This window comes from Pelodiscus sinensis, chromosome 32, assembly GCF_049634645.1.
Source record: "Pelodiscus sinensis isolate JC-2024 chromosome 32, ASM4963464v1, whole genome shotgun sequence".
Lineage (NCBI taxonomy): Eukaryota > Metazoa > Chordata > Testudines > Trionychidae > Pelodiscus > Pelodiscus sinensis.
In genome coordinates this window covers 8,725,836-8,738,589 of record NC_134742.1, presented here as the reverse complement: position 1 = coordinate 8,738,589, position 12,754 = coordinate 8,725,836, and the positions used below count along the sequence as shown (strand labels likewise).

General features: G+C 52.0%; 1 protein-coding gene across 2 annotated transcripts in view; it reads right to left on the bottom strand.

Annotated features, from left to right (window-relative positions):
* Positions 1-12,754, bottom strand: part of LOC142823242 (butyrophilin subfamily 1 member A1-like) — a 31,569-nt gene that overhangs the window by 16,155 nt on the left and 2,660 nt on the right. Inside the window, exons 2-4 of one of the 2 annotated variants that reach the window (XM_075914026.1) lie at positions 7,595-7,711; positions 4,434-4,781; positions 3,058-3,339 (exon numbers count right to left, since the gene is read on the bottom strand). In XM_075914026.1, coding sequence (XP_075770141.1) covers positions 3,058-3,339; positions 4,434-4,781; positions 7,595-7,700 — 736 coding nt within the window. In that variant the 5' untranslated portion in view covers positions 7,701-7,711. The remainder of the gene's footprint in view (positions 1-3,057; positions 3,340-4,433; positions 4,782-7,594; positions 7,712-12,754) is intronic. The other variant, XM_075914027.1, reaches the window with a different exon arrangement.

The following is a 12,754-nucleotide window of genomic DNA, read 5'->3' as shown; positions in this document are numbered from 1 at the left end:
CGGGGATCCTGAGCTTCAGGGGCCGGATTCTGCCTCCAGGCCTGAGGCTTCCCACACAATAAGGAAACCAAAATGTCTGAGTAGCTGTGAAACCAGCCCTGGGAGTGAAGCGGCACACGGAAAGGCTGTGGGTGAAGTGGGGAATCTACAGCCCCCCGGCCAGATCCAGCCATGGGCCAGGTCTCTGTGTTTACCCCTTTTCCAGATCATTTATGAATAGGTTGAAAAGGATTGGCCAGGTATGGACCCCTGCAGGACATCACTAGCTACCTCTCTCCATTCTGAAAACAGACCATTCATTCCTACCCTTTCTTTCCTGTCTTTATCAGTTCCTGATCCATGGAAGGACCTTCCCTCTAATCCTATGACAGCTTCCTTTGCTGTAGAGCAGGGGTGGGGAAACTTTTTTGGGTTGGGGGCCACTGACCCACAGAAAAATCTGTTGGGGGCCACACACAAGCGAGAAAGAAAACCGTTTTTACGCAAAAAGGGACTGTCTACACAGCACCTTTTTGCGCAAACCCCCCCTCTTGCACAAGAGCCATTCGTCCTGAAAAAATGAGGAAGAACGGCTCTTGCACAAGAGAGGGGGGTTTGCACAAAAAGTCACTGGGTAGATGGCGCCTTTTTGTGCAAAAACCTCTTGTGCAAAAACGGCTCCTAATTAATGATGCAAATGAAGCACGGCGATATGCTAATCCACGCTTCATTTGCATAGGCTTTTGCAGAAGAGAGAAGCTGTATAGACGTAGCTTCGCTGTTGTGGCCCCCAGCTGAGAAGGCAAAAGACACTTTGTACATTCCCCTTGCGCATCAGAGCCTGGGTGGCCCAGGCTAGTAGATTTGTGTGGTCTAGCCCCGCAGTGGGGTGAGGGCATGCTGGAGTACCAGTGCAGGCTTCACAATGTTGCAGGGGAGCCCTGAACCTCGAGGGCTGGATCCAGGGAAGCCAGTGGCCGCATCTGAGCCCCAGGCCTGCGGTTCCCCACCCCTGCCGTAGAACCTTTGGGCTACGTCTACACTGGCATGATTTTCCGGAAATGCTTTTAACGGAAAAGTTTTCCGTTAAAAACATTTTCGGAAAAGAGCATCTAGATTGGCACGGACACTGCTAATCTAGACGCGGTTTTGCGCAAAAAAGCACCGATGGCCATTTTAGCCCTCGGGGATTTTTTGCGCAAAACAGTACTGTGCTGTCTACACTGGCCCTCTTGCGCAAATGATTTGCGCAAGAGGGCTTTTGCCCGAACGGGAGCAGCATGGTATTTCCGCAAGAACACTAACAATCTTACATGAGATCGTCAGTGTTCTTGCGGAAATTCAAGCGGCCAGTGTAGACAGCTGGCAAGTTTTTCCGCAAAAGCAGATGATTTTGTGGAAAAACTGGCCAGTCTAGACACAGCCTTTGGCGAAGAACTTTGGCAAAGGCTTTCTGTGACCCTCTCAAATAATTCTACTAGATTGATGGCGCATGATTTCCCTTTACTGGAACCATGTTGCCTCTTCCCCCACACACTTCCCTGGGTATGCCACAGGGTAACTGGTCTCAGGGTGTGTCTAGATTACTGAGTTTTGTCGACAAAAGTGGACTTTTGTCGACAAAACTATACCTGCGTCTACAATACTGCTGAGTTCTGTCGACATAACATCGACAGAACTCAGCAGTTTTGTCGACGCTGGTAAACCTCATTCTACGAGGCATAACGCCTTCTGTCAACAGAGTTCTGTAGACAGAAGGTGTTACTGCCTGTAGGGTTGCGTCTAGACTACAGGGTTTTGTCGACAAAGCAGCTTGCTTTGTCGACAAAACTGAATGTGTCTAGACGCTCTATGTCGACAGAAGTTTTGTCGACAGTATCTGTCGACAAAACTTCCGTCGACAAAACCCTGTAGTCTAGACGTACCCTCAGAGACAAGCCCCAATTCTGCTCACAAGCTCTGCGACAGAGGCCTCCTCACTGCAGTCTTGACCTGGAAATCCCCATCCCCTCCCACTCTTAAAGCAATAGCTTGCCATTCCAACACAGCATCTTCCCTCCAGTACAGGAACAAAGGAGAATTCCCACCCTGCACCCACTGAAAAGCCCAGTGACTGCTGGGGATGGAGCTCTTCTGAAAATCCAGTTAATGGCGATTCCGACTGCAAAGGACTTAATCGTGTTACTTGCAATCAGACAGCTGCGCCTGGCTCATGCCAACTGACTTGGGATCTCTGGGCTCAGAGCAGTGTAGATTAGGGACAACTGTAGAGAAGGTACATGGGAGGGGGGCACCAGCCATGTGTCCACCCCCCATGTGCTCCTCCCCACATTATCCTGAGCTTAGGCGAGAGCCGGAGCCAATCTCTCCTCTGTCCCAGGCCCCACCCCACCCCTGCTCTGCCCCTGCTCAACTCCTGCCCCATCTCTTCCCTGCACTGCCTCTTCCCCCAAGTCACACCCCCTCAGCAATTCAGTCCAGGGACTTAGCAGGGTCTGGGGTCTGGCAGCAGCAGCAGGGATCACCCCACCCCTGCACTCCCAGCAGCGATGGGGTGGGGGGAGTAGAGCGACACTATCCCAGCCTGCTCTGCTCTCCCACAAGAGAGTTCTTCCCTCTGCCCCCAAGCAATACGGCCAGGTGCCACGGGAGCAGAGCGGGATAGTACCATGGTGCTCAGATCCCCCCTGCTGCTGCCAGTGAGTGGCAGACATTCCTGCTAGTCCCTCAGGCCACGCAGAGGCACTGGCCCATTGGTCCTCCTGCCCTCAGCATTTGGGGTCATGTGCCTCCTTGTGCCCTCTTATGCGTTGCCCTGGTATAGACCTCCCACTTCAGAGGGACCTAGATCCTGGTCTCCAGCCCAAGTCAAGGGTACACCACAATTTAACAGCAGTGGCCACCACCAGAGGGCTTTGAATTATAGTGTAGACCTCTCCAAAGCTACTCGGGACTTTCCAAGACCTGCTCAGCTCTTGGAAGGCGCAGGCCAATGAACAGGAGACACACTGATAAATACTCTCCGCCCATGTCAGCAGCATCTCAGGCTGCCCACACGTGGCATAGACGGGCACTGACCTGTTATGAAAATCGCCGACTCTCTCTCCTGGTTGACTCGGGGGTTCCTAACACAGCAGGACACTTTCTGGTTGGACTCTTCTGTTATAACCATGGCAATCTCTGCTCGAAACAGGCCGCCGGCCTCCGGAGTTATTTTTTCAGAGGCCGTGGGTAAGGGCTGTCCCTGGAGATCTCTCCACAGCACCTGGGGCTCTGGGTACCATCCGGATGATCGACACACCACCCGGATCCCTCCGTCCTGACGTCCCTCCACAGAGATGTCAGGAGCAGAGCCCAGACCTACAGATGAAATAAATGAACGTGTGAAAATCCTACAGTGCCCAGTGATGAGCCAAAGTCTTTATTACACTGTCAGCAAAAGCCATTTCTGAATAAATTACTATAGGGTTGAACCTCTCCAGTCTGGCACGCTTTAGTGTGGCAACGTCCATGGTCCGTCATGATTTCAGTTAGTCAGATGCCCACTTATCATGGGTGTGGCCAAGTTTCCCATGGTCCCATAAAGTTTGTTTGCAGCCACCAGTCCAACTCTCAGGGTTCTGTGCTGTTACTTAGCTCTAATTTGCCCCTAAATGTCTCTAAGGGTATGTCTACACTACAGCATTATTCTGAAATATCTAATTTAGAAATAGTTATTTCGAAATATCTTATTTCAAAATAATGTGTCTACACACAAAATGCATTTTGAAATAGCTTATTGGTATTTCAAATAGCACATCCACACTGTTTATGTTTATATTGGAGATTGCCTATCTCCTAGAACTGGAAGGGACCTTGAAAGATCAGGAGTCCAGTCCCCTGCCTTCACAACAGGACCCTCCCTGATGAATTTTTGCCCCAAATCCCTAAATGGCCTCCATAAGGATTGAACTCACAACCCTGGGTTTAGCAGGCCAATACTCAAACCACTGAGCTATCCCTCCCCCACTGATTGGCCACTGAATAGCATTTAAGGCCAGCCAGAACAGGTTCCGGCAGGGCATCGGGTCAGAAGTTACCTTGTGGCCAGGGCGGCCACCAGAACACCCTGGAAAGGGCTGGAGACCCCTTATTTCAAAATAAGTGTCTACACAGTGTTTATTTCGAAATAGGAATTTCAAAATTGGCACTATTCCTCATGGAATGAGGATCACCAATTTTGAAATAAGCCCTCCACTATTTTGAATTAATTTTGAAATAGCAGTTGGCTTGTGTAAAGTTATTTCGAAATAATGGCTGTTATTTCAAAATAACTTTGCTGTGTAGACATACCCAAAGAGCTCATTAAGCAGCGATGCTGGCAATGTGGCTAGACAATAGTTACCTCCTGTGGGTTGGCATCTCACTCCAATTATCCCATTGAAGGCATCAAAGCATCAGAACACGTTACTGACCTGCCACCTGTAGTTCCAATAAAGCTTCCTCAAAAAAGACCTGGGACTCAAAAAGACAATTGTACTTCCCATCGTTGGAGGGTCGGATGTCGCGTATCCTGAGGGAAACTCTCCCACTGGCCATGTCGTCTTTCAAGAGCTCAGTCCTTCCCCGATATTCCGGGATCTGATCCCCGTACTGATCCTGCCCGTCGCGGTACAGGTGCACGACTGCAGAGAACTGGGACCGGGACCATCTCACCTCCATGTTCTCAGCGCTCATCCGGGGGGAGAGGTGGCAGGGCAGGACGGCCTCCCCACCTAGGGGGGCAGTGACTGGGCGGTCAGGTCCCGTCACTCTGAACTGTGCTGTGAAATGTACAATGCAAACCGAAAGTGAAATCGGTGAGGGGCTGGACGGCAGCATTAACTCAGCAGTTGGACACCCAGCAAGAGAGAGCCCTGTGTGAGAACTGAACACCCCAGCCCCATGCAGTGCCCTGGACAAGTCTAGGAGTGCAGAGAGTCACAGACTTGGGGGAGGGGAGCCTTGGACCTCCTCTGTGGTCTGCTCAAGGAACGCTCCCTTTGATCTCAGGCCTCCAGCCATCCCCTCTCTCTGGGCAGGGATCCATGGCCCTCCACACTGGGATTTCAGGCTTGCAGCCTCAATGCAGTTCATTGGAGTTCCCCCAGGAGGCCCAAGCAAAAACCAGCACCTGTACTTTGCTTTCCTTCCCAGCACTATGAGCAGGCTGTGCCAGCAGCTACCGGTGACCAACAGGCTCTTCCAAAGCAGAGAACACTGAAGGACAAAAGCCTGGCAGAGAACAGTTACCATAAACCAATAAGAGGTCTGAAGACGTTACACATTATCCAAAGGATTCTCCTCTGGCACACGTGACTCACTGGTGGTAGGGCCCCAAGTCATAGAATCATAGAATCCCAGGGCTGGAAGAGACCTCAGGAGTCATCGAGTCCAGCCCCTGCCCAAAGCAGGACCAATCCCAATAAATCATCCCAGCCAGGGCTTTGGCTTCAAAACCTCTAGGGATGGAGATTCCACCTCCTCCTTAGGGAACCCATCCCAGTGCTTCCTCACCCTCCTAGGGAAATAGTTTTTCCTAATATACAACCTAGACCTCCCCCACTGCAACTTGAGATCATGGCTCCTTGTTCGACCATCCGTCACTACTGAGAACAGCCTCTCTCCATCCTCTTTGGAACCTCCCTTCAGGAAGTTGAAGGCTGCTATGAAATCTACCCTCACTCTACTCTTCTGCAGACTAAATAGACCCAAATCTCTCCACCCAAATCCCATGTGTTCCAGCCCCCTCATCATTGTTGTTGCCCTCCGTTGGACTTTCTCCAGTGCATCCACATCCCAATGTAATGGGGGTCCCAAAATTGGATGCAATACACATATGCATTGAGGTGTGTGTTTGTGTGTGTGTGTGTGTGTGTGTGTGTGTGTGTTTGTGTGTTAGAGAGGGTTACAAAATATGCATTGGGGGCACATATGTGCATGTGAAAGTCAGTGTGTGTCCTCCTGCACCTCTCTCCCTCCCAAACCCCACACTCCCACCCTCATCCTGCTCCTGCACCCTCCCTCCTGCCCGACCCCCACCTCAAGCCTGCTCCTGCACCCTACCTCCCACTCAGAGCCTGCCTCCCCACCTCATTTTTGACTCCACCCCAGAGCCTAGGGAGGGCCCAATAAATTTACTAGCTCCAGACCCCCAGAAGACTTAATCTGGCCCAGGGGAGAAATCCCAAAGCCTCCCCGCTCATGGGGCTGGAGTGCGAGAGGAATTCTGGCACCCTGAGCGGCATGAACGAGGCGAGTGTCTCTTTTTTACTGCGTTTCAGCTGGGGGCCAGGTCAGGGATGTGGTTTTTTTTCTTCTCCCTTGTGTGTGACCTGTGACTGATTTTTATTGCGTGTGAGTGGCCCCTAACCCTAGGAAGGTCGCTCACCCCTGTGTAAAGCTGACAGGGTGTAAAGAGATGAAAGCAGATCACCACCATGCAGGTGATGGCTTTAAAGCTAAAGTCAGAGGTCAGATGAGATAGAGAAAGAGAGAGAGAGAGAGAAGGAAGCAGCTAGAAAAATGAAGTAAACAGAGAACCGGTCACTGAATTGCACAGCATGGGGATGGGAGGGGTCTCAATGCAAAGATTCAGTATTAAGAGAGGGCTGGTTAAATTAACAGGATGAAAACCACAATAGGAGGGAATGGAAATGTCTGAGTCGCTGTGAAGCCAGTCCTGGGGAGGCAGGGGAAGGGGAGAGGAGCAGGACATGAAAGGGCAGTGGTGGGGAAGTGGGGAACCTACAGATCCAGCCCACGGTCTCATTTCATCCAGCCCATGGCAAGCCTCCCTTCTGCAGACCAGAAACCAAGAGTCATGGCAACCTCTCCCCTCCCCCCCTGAGCTTACTCCCGCCTAGCTTGGCTCACCAGCATGCTCCTGGGGACCCTAGGCAGACCAAGGAACCTCCAGCACCACCTTTGCAGCTCCTGTTGCCTGGGAACCCCAGCCAATGGGAGGTGGGGGACTGGGGCACCCATGGGAGCCGGAAGCGTGCACCATGCAGAGCTGCCAGGCAACTCCGCCTACAGGCCAGACTTTCCAGCTGGTTTTGGGAGCAACATGGAGGCAGGGCAGGCAGGGAGCCTGACATAGACCTTCTGCAACCCTGCCTGACAGCCCCCTGAGATAAGCACCGCACAAACCGGAGCCCCCTCTCACCTGGCAACCCTCTCCTCCAGCTCACACCACTGAAGGGGGAAGCCCTGAGCCTCTGAGCCCCGCTATGGGTCAATGGCCCCTGACAGAGAAAAGGTTCTCCACCCCTTCCCTGAGGAATGAGGAAACTGGCTGAGACCCGGCTCTGAGCCCGAATCAGCACGGTCCCAAGTGCAGCCTGGGCGACTAAGTGGGCTATTTCTTTGTAACCAGAGAGTCCAGGATTCAGGGATCTTTCACGGCTGACGAGGCCAGTGGGTGTCACGTACGGGCTGTTGGCGCAATGACCCGGAGCTGGGTCGTGTCGCTTTAAATGGCTTGAGAGCCCTGCCATGGCCCTTGCTGTATTGTGTGTTTTGGAAGCTGCTGGGGACCAGTCAGGGCTGCAGGACAGAGGCAGCGTCCACCCATCAAGGAGGCCGGAGCACCTACCTGACCCCAGCCTGGGAGCCTGCAGAGCGAGGCAGAGCACGAGGTAGCCGGGCAGAGCGGGGCTCACCGAGGAGCGGCGGGAGCACGAGGGAACCTTCCCCGTCATTGTCGCTGGGCCTGGGAACAGGAGAAAGAAGGAGCCGGAGGGCGAGGGAGTGGCAGGCAGTAATGGCCCCGCAGGAGCTAACAACCTTTGTTGCTGCCTGGCCTACCCCAAAGGGAAGGGATCCCCCAGCAGCCCTGGTCTGCCCTGGCTCTGAGCAGGGTTAGCGGTCACCGTGGTAACACCCCAGAGCCGCCGGTGTATGTGGAGCTGTCTGGTCTAATTAGACTGTTAGAAACTCTCCAGGGCATCACCCTGACGTCATCCAGAGTAAGGGCAACTTAATGAGCTGCAGAGCTCATTCCACGAGGAGTAACGGTAGTTCGGACTAGGAAGCCTAGTCCGAACTACCTAGTTCGTGCCGCGTGTAGCCACACGGCAGGGGGTTCGAACGAGCAGGGATTTAAAAATGGCGGCGCCCAGTTTATGCAAATGAAGCCCGGGAAATTCAAATCCCGGGCTTCATTTGCAAGTGCAGTATGCCTACATTACCCTCCTAGTTCGAACTAGGAGGGTAGTGTAGACATACCCTCAGACTCTAACCCCAACACATAAGCTGTCCAACTCTTGGTGTCCATGGACAAGAATCAGCCTCACTATACAATGAGATAGTTCAAAGGGATTAAGAGAACTTTTGTTTCAACTCTCCAGCTCAACTGTCTAGAACAAGACAGGCAACAGACTACAAAACCCAACTAGCCTAAGACCTATTCCATGAGCACAGCCCTCTGCTTTTTCCTTCAGGGATGGACCAAACAGCCTCTGAAGCAGGGTGGATTGATTTAAATAGCTTTGATTTAAATCTCTAATTTTAATCATGATTTAAACTGGCAAGCAGAAAACCTTGGTTTAAATGAGCAATTAATAATTTAAATTATACTTTTAAAATATTTTCCTAAAAAATGATTGAGTCTTATTTATTAGCAACCTTTAAAACATGTTGATTTGCAACTAAATATAACCTTTATGCAAAATCTGGTGCTTCTATTAACTAACCAGGGGTATGTCTACACTACAAAGTTAGTTCGAACTAACGGATGTTAGTTCGAACTAATTTTCATAGGCGCTACACTAGTGCTCCGCTAGTTCGAATTTAATTTGAACTAGCGGAGAGCTTAGTTCGAATTAGGAAAACCTCATTTTACGAGGATTAAGCCTAGTTCGAACTAGCTAGTTCGAATTAAGGGGTGTGTAGCCCCTTAATTCGAACTAGTGGGAGGCTAGCCCTCCCCAGGTTTCCCTGGTGGCCACTCTGACCAACACCAGGGAAACTCGTCTGCCCCCCTCCCGGCCCCGGACCCCTTAAAGGGGCACGGGCTGGCTACGATGCCTGTGCCAGGTGCAAGCCTGCCAGCACCCAGCCAGCAGACCCTGCACCTGGCACGGATCGAGCCACCCACCCGATGCCCCCCAGCCCTCCCCCTCTTCCCGGGACCAAGCTGGCAGCTCCCGGGAGCTTGCCCAGGACCGCAAGAGGCGGGCACCCGCCTGGGCTAGTGCGGACATCGTGGACCTCGTCCACGATCTCCGCACTAGGCACAGGAAAGTGGCCGGCTTGGGCAGGAGAGCTGCCAGCCTGGCCACCCAGGAGCAGGTGTGCATGAAAATCAGGGGGGTCCACTGAGACCCCCGACCCTGAGCCCTGAGCTTACAATGGCCGTCCTGGGTCAGACCAAAGGTCCATCTAGCCCAGTAGCCTGTCTGCCGACAGCGGCCAACCCTAGGGACCCTGGAGGGGATGGAGCGAAGACAATGACCAAGACATTTGTCTCGTGCCATCCCTCTCCAGCCTTCCACAAACTTTGGGCAGGGACACCACTCCTACCCCCTGGCTAATACCACCACTCCATGGACCCAGCCTCCATGAATTGATCTCACTTCTCTTTAAACTCTGTTCTAGTTGTAGCCTTCACAGCCTCCTGCAGCAAGGAGTTCCACAGGTTGACTATTTGCTTTGTGAAGAACAACTTTCTGTTAGTAGTTTGAAGCCTGCTACCCATTCCTTTCCTTTGGTGTCCTCTAGTCCTTCTATTATGGGAACTAATGGAGAACTTTTCTTGATGCACCCTCTCCACCCCACTCTTGCTTTTATAGACCTCTATCCTATCTCCCCTCAGTCTCCTCTTTTCTAAACTGAAAAGTCCCAGTCTCTTTAGCCTCTCTTCATATGGACCTGTTCCAAACCTCTGATCATTTTAGTTGCCCTTCCCTCTCCCAGCCTCTCTCTTCCCCTCTCCCACCTCCTTTTCCCAGTCTCCCCCAGTTTTGTTCAATAAAGAGAGATTCTATTTTTGAACACAATTGTCCTTTATTTTGTACATCAAGAAGAGGGGCTAGGGAAGGGTAAGTGGAAGGAGGTGAGGGAGGAATGGGGTACGAGCCCCCGATGGGCAGGACTGGGCTGGCTCTGTGGGCTTTTGGGGTGGAAGCTCTCCTGCAGCCCCCCAATTGCCCTCTCTCCCCAGATGGCAGCCTGCAGCAAGTGCAGCCGGGCTGATGGCCGCGTGCTGTGATGTGCCCAGTGTGGGTACTCCGGGCAATCCAAGCCAGGACTGCTTTGCAAGCGGGGCACCCCTGAGAACTGTCTGTCCGGGGTGGGGGTCGGGTCGCTTTAAGCACAGCCCTCGGCTAGCCTGAGACAGCAGCTCCACGCTCTAAGTCCTCCTCTGATGCCCTGCCGGCACTGCTTCCGGCCATCCTTAACCCCGGTTCAGGGTCCACTTAATGTGGACATGCTAGTTCGAATTAGCAAAACGCTAATTCGAACTAGTTTTTTAGTCTGGATCCGTTAGTTCGAATTAGCTTAGTTCGAATTAACTAATTCAAACTAAGTTAGTTCGAATTAACGTTGTAGTGTAGACATACCCCCAGGAGAATACAATCAGTACAGCTACCAACTAAATAAATGCCCAAATAATTGTGTAACTTACATGTAAGCAGATTCTTAATTTTTAATAGGAACACTTAAGAGACAGGTTTTACCCCATTTATTATTTGCTAAGTGGTGCCTACTTTTTTAAAAACATATAATTTGCATCTACTTCCGTCTGGACGGAAATTCTATTTAAAATAAACAAAACCAGCATTTAATTTTTGTATGAAATAAAACTACCTTAAATGTGAAGGACACATAACAGAAAAGTATCCAAACACATTTTGCATCTAAAATTCATTTAATAAACAAAGGAAATATCCATAGTGAATTTAGCAGATCGACTCTAGTTATCATGTTCTTCAAGATGTTAGAACGCTCTCATAACCTGTTTTTTACTGAGAGAAGAGGAAAACAAGTTTTTCTGGTTCGTCAACTCTCAGTTTTGCAAAGGTGAATGAACTAATCATTGAATTGAACTAGCTGAATAAACCAAAGTGATAAAAACATTCTCTCTTCACCTGCAGAAGAAGCTACTGCTGATATAAACACTCATTCTGGATACTTACACTAGTGAACTGGTAGAATTTCTTCAAAAAGTTGACAGGAGACATGTTCTATTTAATTTTTAAATTTAATTCATACGTTATTTAAATAGGTGATGATAAATTTAGGCCATAACAATTTTTAATTTAATTTTAAAGGTATATTATTTAAAACAAAGCCTATTTAAATGGGATCTCAATTCCAATTTTAATAAATATCTCCTGCTCCAGACAGGAAGGGACCTGGGGACACGGGCACTGGGAACACCAGAATTCCTCTTCCTTAGACAACGGGGGAGGGAGACTCACCTGGGTCCCAGGCAGGGGTGAGGTTGTCAAGACACAGCACAAGGGGGCTGGTGTGTGGGGGGGGGGGGGGGGGGGGAGGGTTCAGGGCCCAGAGAGTAAGGGGAGGGAGGATTGTTTAGAGAGCCAGACAGGAGATAGGGATGGGAGGGGGGGGGGGGGAGAAGAGGAGACAGGGTCCCAGCAAGGTTGCAGTGGGCCAGGAGTGAGGTTGCTGGGCTGAGGCCAAGCCAGGGGAGGAGAAGAGAGGAGGGAGGTAGCGGGGGGGGGGGGGGGGGTCACGGAATGGTGTGCAGGGGCACACAGGCTGGGGGGGGAAAGCTGGGCAAGGGGGGTTCACAGGCAGGGGAGTTGCGGGGGAGAGAACACAGGCAGAGGGGGGCTGGGGGAGCTGTGAGGAGGGTGCATGGGAGGGGGGGTTGCTAGGCGGGGGGGCGCACTCATGTAGGTGAAGAAGAGGCTGGTGGGTTCAGCCTCACCGGCCATGGACACCCCATGCCTCCCTCCAGGAAAGGGCCGCGCCTCAGGGCTGCCCACGCAGAGCTCCCAGCGCCCCGGGGCCAGGCGCAGGCTCCGAGCAGCCGGGCGCAGGGCTCCCATCTCAGGGCGGCCTCCGTGGGGCACCCTGGGTTTAAAGCAAGGTTTGGTACACCTGGGCTCGCAGGAAATGACCAACTGTTTCCCCCACCCCACCCCAACCTCGCCATGCTCAAGGCAAGGGTGCTTTGGGGACCAATTCAGACCAGCAACTCCTTGTTATTTTTCACAGCTCCCCCAGTTCCTGCACCGGACATGTCACACCCTTGAGGACGGGATTAGGATGTGAAAGGTTAAGCAGTCCACCAGTGGGTGCTGAAGCTGCTGGCAGGGGTCTGCTCCAGCCCAGCAGCAGGCCCTGGCATGTCGCAGGTGGGGACAGATCTGGGCGTCTGGAGCAGCCCCAGTCCGTGGTGGGCCCGGGGGGCCGCAGACAGGAGCTGGTCTAGCCAGGCTGGTTCTGGGTGGGATGGATGGAGAGGAACCCCTGGATATTGAACCTGGCCCTGGCTGCTGCTGGCGCTACCTGGCAAAAGAGTTTCACATATAGCTGGCAGTGGCAGCACCATGCTGCCTCAGTGGGATGATTGGCTTGCTTGGTCCTGTGAGCTGAGCAAGTGGCATTGTGTCTAAACAGCAGCCAGCCTGTGTTTTACCGCCAGGATTCATGTCCTCTGGGCCGTTTTTATGCTATGGCTGAGGTGGTTCCTGCTGTTAAAACAATCGGCACAGGGAGCCCTCGAGTGTGTTTGTGTGAAGATGAGGTGGCACATTTAGCCCTCTGATTCCTGCCTGAC